The sequence below is a fragment of the Carassius gibelio genome, chromosome A5, assembly GCF_023724105.1.
Source record: "Carassius gibelio isolate Cgi1373 ecotype wild population from Czech Republic chromosome A5, carGib1.2-hapl.c, whole genome shotgun sequence".
In the NCBI taxonomy this organism is placed as follows: Eukaryota; Metazoa; Chordata; class Actinopteri; order Cypriniformes; family Cyprinidae; genus Carassius; species Carassius gibelio.
Genome location: NC_068375.1, coordinates 25,146,802 through 25,155,833, shown reverse-complemented (window position 1 = coordinate 25,155,833; position 9,032 = coordinate 25,146,802). Strand labels below are relative to the sequence as shown.

Here is a 9,032-nt window from a genome sequence, read left to right as displayed (position 1 = left end):
ACATAACTCTCGTCAACTGTTTGAGCAATGAAGACAACAAAGCAGGCATATAAAATAACTAAATAAAACTTTAATTATTCTAGTTGCAAATGTACATACATTGCACAGCCACAATTGAATAGTTCTTAACATGGACACATTTCTCTGTACATTATTGTTCTCGTCATTGTCCTAAAACAAGCCAAGAGTCCAGCCAATACTTTACTTTAAACATACTTACAAAAATGTTTTCTACAAGGATTATAAAACATACAACATATTTAAGGTATTCATTTATAGATTTGTATAGATTTATTTCACATACATGTAGCTACTATTTCACATTGACTGCTTGGAGAATAAAAAACAAACAATGCCCAAATAGCTAAACTTTGAGAACTGAAATGAAGCCAGATAAAGACACATTTGATGAAAAGAACCGAGACGACAGCGAAAGTCCTTTTCATTCAATAAAGTTCTAAACTACCATTTCAGTTTGTCTTTTATTTTTGGACTCACTAGTAGCTTCTCATGTGGACGGAAACAGACGTAACGATTCTGCAAGACCTCAGAGCTCATTAAAGACAGAACATGAACAAACAGAGAAGCTGACATCCACGTCTGTGAGAGGAAACTTGTGAAAAATAAATACCGATTCCCTTTTGTGCAACCACACGAGCCCCAAGCCAAGTTTAAAAGTTGATCAAATGAATTTGAAATGACTCTAGATACTAATCGGCCTTATGCAGACAGTGCTGAAGCATTTAGTACATGCAGGACTACTTTACCAAGGCATCAAAAGAGCATGTGATTGGCTGAGGTGTGTAACACAGTCCAGTTGTTAAACTCATGACATTTACACTGCGTGTGGAAGGGTTTACAGCGGTTGGCTACAGTGGGACAGATGATCATGCTACAAATGAAACTGAATGACAAATGATTGCCTAGCCTAGCTTAATGCTAATAATGAGCACTTTGAGTTTGCTACATGTTTGTAGAGTGAAGTAAACCCAAGTGGACACAACGAAGGGAAAAAGTGCATAGTCTTCAAAGCCTTTGAGAAGCTGGGGCGAGAGATGTGCTTTGTGTCTCAATCTGATCCCACAATTCAGCCGATGTAACCGTCATTCACTCTGATGTTCCTGTGAAACTTGCTTTATATGTAACATTCACATAATACTGCATCACAGAGCCCATATACAGAGAGGTTTCCCCTTAAAAATAACATCTCTATCTTACACGTCCAATGACAGGCAGTCTTGTAATGTATCTGTATCTCTTTGCATCAAAATAAAGACATGTCGTGTGTCTCACTTCCTCAAAGACCAGCAAATTTAAAGGAATACAGCAGCTCCACGCTGCACCTCAGTGCTGAAGAGTCTTCACTTATGTTATTAAATACAAAAATATACAAACTCTAAATGCTGAAATGTAAAGTGTGCAGCAATTTGGACCAACATATACAAAAATAAACACACTTGTACAAATGACTTAAAAAGGCTTAAAAATTAAACTGAAGAAAAACCCATGAAGAAAAAAAGCAAAACTCTCAAACAATATAGGAAGAAAACATGAGCTACACAAGGCAGTTTTCAAAACTTCCAACTAAAATCATGTCAGTCAAGTCTAGTGTTTAAAACCTTCCCTCTGCTCCGTCTGTGCCAACTCAAAATCTTGGCATATCTTAAATGAACCTGAAATGACATTTAGAATGTGTTTGTTACAGACCACAGCCTTTTGTCGAAAAAAATAAATAAAGAAAAAGAACTAAAACAGCAAAACAAAACCCGAAAATAATCGGAGAACTTGTGTGCAAGGAGAATGTAAAATATATACTTTTTAAAATCTATGCCCATTATAATCGATCAAACATCTGAACTGTAAAAATTAAATAAAAACAATGTAACATTTTAAGGCTTCTCATGATGGAGAGACAAAGTGCACTATGTAGGGAGAAACAGAAACAGGAAGAGAATGCAAATTTCTCCACAAAGAGTTGCTCGTTCTGTAGTTTCATATTAAAGCAGAGACCATTATAAATGAATGTGACAAAATCTAGTTTCTTTATATCCCCAAAGGCTGTGAGGAGAACATCTATTTTAATTCAAGTGAAATGACTTTTTCTGCAGGCTAGAAGGTCCTAGTATCGGTATAATGTCACCATGTTCGCTGTATTACTGTTTTTCTTTAGTTTTCTTTTCTTTTACAGTTAGTTGCTGTGAAACACGAATGAATGTCTAGTGGTGTGTCCTAACATGAAGTACTTGAACAGTAGTCTCATCAGTGGATGTTTAAAGTGGATCTTGCTCCACATTTCCAAACAATCGCTCTCCTCACTTGTGTTCACTTCTAGAATACCTGCACACTTGCTCACGTCCTCTCTCTTCGCTCTGTCTCTCTGTGGATCAGCAGTTGGAGCTGTTGCGAAACTCGCCGTTCTCCGTGATCTGCAGCTTGGTGGGGTTGGTGGGGGAGATGCCGTTGCGCGTCTGCATGCTGTAGCGCTCCTTCAGCTGTGACAGGGCGCTCATTAGCCTCGCGTTAGCCGCGTCCAGAGATGCTATCCGTTTCTCCTGCAGATAAGAGACAATTTCAGCATTTATACAAATCAGCAATTTCAGAATTTGTATGAGTAATTGTTTGGATGTTAACAGGTAGAGAGTGGGGAAACAGTGAACCCAGCCCAGACAGAGACGGATCAAGTGGTGTTTAGGGGAAATGTTGGTCATGCCATCGTTTTTTTAGGTTCTCATTTTAACTGACACATTCATGTTTCTGGTGGTGGTTCAAGGCTATTCAAAGAGAATGCATAATTCTGCATATATTTCCTGAAAATGATATTCAGTTTGGTTGATCTCCAGCTAAGCAACGTCAATAATTCTGACCACGCAATCTGATTAGATGAGAAGCATTGACCCATGTTGTTCAATAACAGCTGAATGTGAAACATTTCATAGAATGAAAACGTGGGAAAAGGGATTGATACCAAATGCTTATTTAATTTATGATTTGTTTTACTTTGTAAAATTGCTGTACATCATCGATTAAACTGTGTTGGAGGGTAATCATGAATAACATCACGACTGTGGTGATCTGGCTCGTGTCTGTGACCGAATCACAGCTGTGATGTTATTTGTGGCAACACTTCATCTGAAGTATTTAATTGTTTATGTCTTTCCTAAAGAGTACATGAAAGGAGAAGAAACACACCAATTGGTTTTCTTGGATGTGGATATCTAAATGAAATGTATATGAATATTTAATGAATTCACACTGTGTTGTCGTATTAGGAAGTGGGGTGTGTTGTTTAGATTTCAGAAAGTATACGGATGTTTGGCTGGGTTGCTGTCAGTTTAATCTGCAGAGAAGAGATTTCCACAGCCCTCATTGTAGGATACTGAATATTAACATTAATGATGATTAATGACGCGTATTACAATTTAATAAAAACATTAGTTTCTTTAGAAAAACTACAGCATAGTTTCCCTGGTGGGGGGTCCAATCGAACAACGGGGGAGGTTGTGAGATTTAAATGCCAAAAATACATTGCTCAAAAGTTTGGGGGTCAATAAAAAGGAATCATGATGTGACACTGAAGACTGGAGTAATGACGTTACTCAGTATAAACATGTCTTGTGTACAGAGAGTTAAAAAGGAGAAAAGAATGACAGAAAAAAGAGGAAAGATATGATACTAACAACTACTCATTGCTATGAATTTATGAAATTCTGGTGTGATGACAACCTTCAGGCAAAGATCTGTGCAATCCGTTTGATTTGTTGAAATGTTGTTAACATTTAAAATTAGTGCATGAAAATAGCTTTTTTAGAAAAAAAAGTTGTAGACTACATTTTAGGAAGTAATTTGGAAATCAGTGTTTAACTGACACACCTAAGACATCAACACTGACAGACCTCTACACAGACATACCTGCGCATCAATGATCTTCTGTTTGGAGTCAATCACTGCCTGCATGTCAGCATGATCCTTCTTCAGCTCTTCCTCCACAGACATCAGCCTGCATCCACACAAAACAAACACACTGAGTCCAGCCTTCATACATCCCCGCATTCTAGCATGCCCCATAACATCAGTCCTGGAGGAAAGCAGCTCTCAGAAAATTCTGCCTTGAAGAAGGCCAAAAGTCTTCTAAAAGCTCTTCTCAGATTGCACTAATACACTATCAACAGAAGGCAAAATGACGCCCTGCATCAGAGGCTTGTGGTAGAGTCCTAAAAAGTCGAAGGGCCCTCTCTTTGTTTGTTAAAATGTAAATTCTTCTTCTTATTATTATTTCTGACTCAAGGACTATATGTACAGATGAACTTACAGTATACTGACATATGACTTTTTTTTTTCTTTCTATTTTTCTTTCCGTCCCCTCATCTGCCTGATTTACCCTTTATGATACAAATATCTCTCACCTGCTTATGATGCCCTTCATCTGCAGATCTTTGTCTTCCTGTTGCCGTCTCAGTCTCTCCTCAGACTCGTCCAGTCGGGTCTGATACTCCAGCAACATCTTCTGCGCCTGCTCCTCTTGTCCCTTGATCCGGAGCTCATATTCCTCCAGCCTCTGCACCGACACACGCAGTCGCTCCTGCAGCATACTGATCTCCGCCTGATAATGCGAGAGACAACAACATTCTTCTTTTTATCCTTCACCTCATTTTCACCAAGTCATATCATCAAGAAAATCTAAAGTCATTAAAAAAATGTACCTATGAAATGTATTTGTGCATCACGTGTGGCGTGCCAATAGTACACTATTGATGACTATGGGAAACTTTTTTTCCGCTAAGGTTCAATTTGTTTACATTAGTTAAAAAAACGCATTGGGTGTCATAAATTAACAACTAAATCTTTTACAGCATTTTTAAATATCCTTTTGTTCACTGTTCATTTATGTTAATTCATAATATATTTACTAATGTTAATTTCTAAATCTTACAAAGTTAAAATGCATTAACATATGTAGAAATGACCATTAACCTAGATACAGAATAAATGCTGTAAAAGTTATGTTAAGGTATCAAGATGCTAACATCAATTGTTAGTCGAGTCTCATGATGACTGTAAACTGTTCGTATGAGGCACAGAATCACTAGTGTTGTTATGTTGTTAACTTGAACTAGTAAAAAAAAGCTTGCGGAGAGACTCTGTGTAATTGACATAAACTGGAAATAACATTTAAATATTTGGTGAAAAACAAAAATAAAATTGTTGCCTTGACAACTAACTATAATATGTTTATCTACTAAAATTACAACAACAGAAATAAAGATAAATGGCAGCTAAATAGAAATTTTTAACTTCTTAACCTTACAAAAATGGCCAAAGCGCATACAATTACTACAACTAAATTAAAATGGAAAGTACTAAAGTATTAAAACTAAAAACTGCTCATTACAAATATGAATTAATACTATAATAGTAGACAAATAACACTAAAATAACACTGAGAGTTACTGCTAGTTCCATACCAGTCACAGGACAAGGAAAATAGAAAGAATGACAGATGAACAGAGAGTAAGAACAGCAAAAAGGAAGCAGAGTATTACAGTATATCTCTTTTCTTTCACACACACAAGTCTGAGAGTACTTGTAAAAAATTGATTCGAAGAAGTGTGAAATTTCTGCACCACTTCTGGAATTAAACAGAATTTCAATCATTCCCAACACCTCTTCTGCCCATTCCCTTTCTTCCATCTTCAGGACAGGAGGCCAAACTACAGATGGCTTACTTAGAGTCTCTGCTCTTTAAACTGAGAGTTTAACATAAACCTACACATTTCAACCTTAAGTCAGCATGCAAAAACACCCAACTGAATGCTGGATTGCTGACACTGAGAGAATCCTCCTGTCTGGGTGAAATTAGTGCAGGATGATGATTCACTTCCCTTCCAGATTGTGTTTGCATGAGCCGAAATGTCTGCTGCTATGGTGTGTGGGCGGTCAGTTACCTTTTCAGCTTGTGTGTGCTCATCTCTGCAATGCTCCGTCTCAGACTCCTGCTCTATATATGGCACATTCATCAACCAGGCAGCGGTGCGGTCCAGTGCACTGGGGTTCACTGGGGACGGGGCCTGTGGGACACACATACAAACACACACACACATATGCATGAATAAACTGAAGATGAAACAAGATGCACACACACACACACACACACACACACAAAGAAGTAATGCCAGGGGCATCCCTTTCTCAACAGGCAACATGGACATGATGACATTTAGCATGACATAAGTGTGAATAAAAAAAGAACATGTATGAAATGTGAGCATGATTATATATAATAGCATGCTAAGCTTGCTATGCTTATTTTATAAATTTAGTTCATGCAAATTGTTTATCGTGACATCATACAATTGCCATTATATCCGTCAATTTTCTTAAACAGCATTTTGTTATTTTCTAAATAAAAATACTTCACCATCCAGTACATCCTGGGACTGTATCTTAGATTTGAAATCATAGCTCTGAACTTAATTTCCCCCCCAAAAAAAATATTGAAACATCCTTTATTTACAAAATAAATTTACTTAAGAAGTGAAAATATGCGAGGCATTAAGATTTGTTTTCAAAAAAGAAAACATCTTACAATAGGTTTATTTTCAAATTGGTGTGTGTTTAAAGCATCAAATATGTTAGATTTATACTTGGAGTGAACATAAAATGAAAATGTACTATTTTCTAAATACATGTTATTGATCTTATTATGAACAATTCATCCATGCATGTTTCAATTTTGACCTCATAATTTTTAATGCAGAAAAATAATAGTTCAGCTAGAGCTTTCAGCAAACGTATAATGCAACTGATTCGAAAATCAACTACAGTATTCACAGAAAGTCCACAGATGCAACTTTCAGTCAGAGAAAGAGCCTGATGGTGCTCTGCGATGTAATAAAAGTGTGCGCAACATGCGGTTTCCATAGACACGCTTCCAGCAATCACTTCAAGCAATCAATCACATCCCAAGAGAGAGAATAATGCATTGTGGATAAGGGAAATGCCCTTCCTGTCCACTTCATTGTCAAATCGTAGAGAAAAATGACTGCCAGTGGCAACAGTCAATGTCAGGGGGTTGATGATTGGTAGTAAGCCAAGCCCTCTGATTCTTATTAGAATCAATAACTCAGATTTTCCACAAAATATATTAATATTACTAGGTTAAAAGAAAGATACATGATGAATGACACAGATTGCATACAGATTTGCCTGAAACAGATTTGCATGAAGCAGAAATTGTGATAGTCTTTTCTTCCCTGTTTTAATGTATAACCACATTTATTTTTTCCATCAGGATTGTATGCTGTTTTGCGCATGAAATTTCAAAAAAAAAAAAAAAAGTGCTTACATTTTTGACAATAAACAATATGGCAATACTCCTTTAAAAATTAAGAAAGGTCACTTTTTATTTCATGGTCACTTTAAACAGTCCCAAACAAACAAATGCCGAATCATGAGTGTAGGATCTTTTTTTTATTTTATAAACATATACGCACCTGTTTATGTGGTGCGCGGTGCTTCATTTCCGGACTGTCCCCTTTAGAGGAGGAGCTCTGCTGTCGAAGCCGTGCGCCACTTCCAGGCCAGTCAGGTGATGATGACATCACAGTGTTATTAGGAGGCCGTGGGTAGGGCGTGGAGTTCAGTAGGTTGGGTGGAGTTCGTCCTCTGGGTGCAGTCATTGTGGGTGGTGGCGGCTGGTCAATCCGCCGCTGAGGACCAGCGTTGCTCTGTCGAGGAACCGTAGGCTGGTTTCCATGCTGCGCGTCAGTTAGCGATAGCTGTCGTCTCGGGAAATCTCCCGAACGCCTTGCAAACTCCTCCCCCACCGAAGCTCCCTGGGTAAGGAACGTGTGCTTGGTCCCTCCAAGACCCTCCTCGTTGTTGCTATGGGAACTGACGGAGCTGTGACACTCCGACCCAGAGTCCCCACTCGCATTTCCTCTAGCTGACACGGGCAACCCTGCTGCCATCTGGTACACTGGATTCTGAAAGGATAGCGGGGCCAAGAGCTGTGTAGGCCTGCCTGGGGCCCCTTCTGTTCCTGGGGTAGTGGGAGTCAGTCCTGGCCTGTGAAGAGTAGGGCCTCCGGCAACATTGCCGTGGGGAGTCCGTGCATTCCAGGGAACCATGGCACCCTCACCCAAACCTTCTGAAGTGATCCCTGCCGGGATGGCAACGGGTTCTAACGCCCTGGCCGCTTCCTGCAGGTCTACCATGGACAAGCTCTTGCCACCATTGGCCAGGCCCAGCTCGGGCTCGTTGGTCTCGGAGTAGCTAGAGCTGCGGGCAGGAGAGCCCTGGAGGCCAGAAGAGCGTGTGACGAAGAAGAGCTCTTTGTTTTCAGGGGTGGGGGAAGGAAGGCGAGTGAAGTCCATCGGGCTAGTAAAGAGAAGAGATGGAAACAAGGACCAGGCAGGCAGAGTGTAAATAATTAAACACACACAGAATAGGAGAACAGTACACAGATTGCTCTGTTCCAAATCTTGCTGCTGCCTTGTGTCTACATAGGAAGCTCCCCTAAGGCAGCATCCTAGCTGAAATGGAACCTTCTAAGCTAACACCTTAACACTCTAAGCCCTGAAATACCATGCATACACAAATGTCGGGTTAAAAGAAGATAACAGAAGAAAGACAACACATTAGCTTAATTCATTATCTTATGTCACTAAAAAAATTCCTTGTATGTGCAAGCATACTTGGCAATAAAGCTCTTTCTGATTCTGATTTCTGATTCTGATTAGCTCGGTACAAATCTAGCCTTGTTGTCTACACACAGACAGCATCCTAGCTGAAACAGCCTCCTAATGGACTGATTTGAAATACCCTATATAGGCAGCAATTTAGTGTGTCGTCCATCACTGTTGTGGAGAGCATGAGAGACTTGACTCACAACGCTGATGTTAGTATGTTGCTAAAAATTATTAAAAAAAATCTCAATGACACTATTTATTTAATTAATTCATTGAATTTTTGGTCATTAAAAACAAACAAACAAAAAAAATTAAAAAGGCATGGAACTGGTTGAAGGACATTTA

The 9,032-nt window shown here is 39.0% G+C and overlaps 1 protein-coding gene across 5 annotated transcripts in view; it reads right to left on the bottom strand.

The window, feature by feature from the left end:
* Window positions 1-50: 50 nt before the first annotated feature.
* Window positions 51-9,032, bottom strand: part of LOC128006052 (disabled homolog 2-interacting protein) — a 96,916-nt gene continuing 87,934 nt past the window's right edge. For all 5 annotated transcript variants that reach the window (XM_052592715.1, XM_052592712.1, XM_052592711.1 and 2 more), the window contains 5 exons: window positions 7,491-8,376; window positions 5,943-6,065; window positions 4,404-4,600; window positions 3,910-3,997; window positions 51-2,552 (listed from right to left, as the gene is read on the bottom strand). In XM_052592715.1, coding sequence (XP_052448675.1) covers window positions 2,385-2,552; window positions 3,910-3,997; window positions 4,404-4,600; window positions 5,943-6,065; window positions 7,491-8,376 — 1,462 coding nt within the window. In that variant the 3' untranslated portion in view covers window positions 51-2,384. The remainder of the gene's footprint in view (window positions 2,553-3,909; window positions 3,998-4,403; window positions 4,601-5,942; window positions 6,066-7,490; window positions 8,377-9,032) is intronic.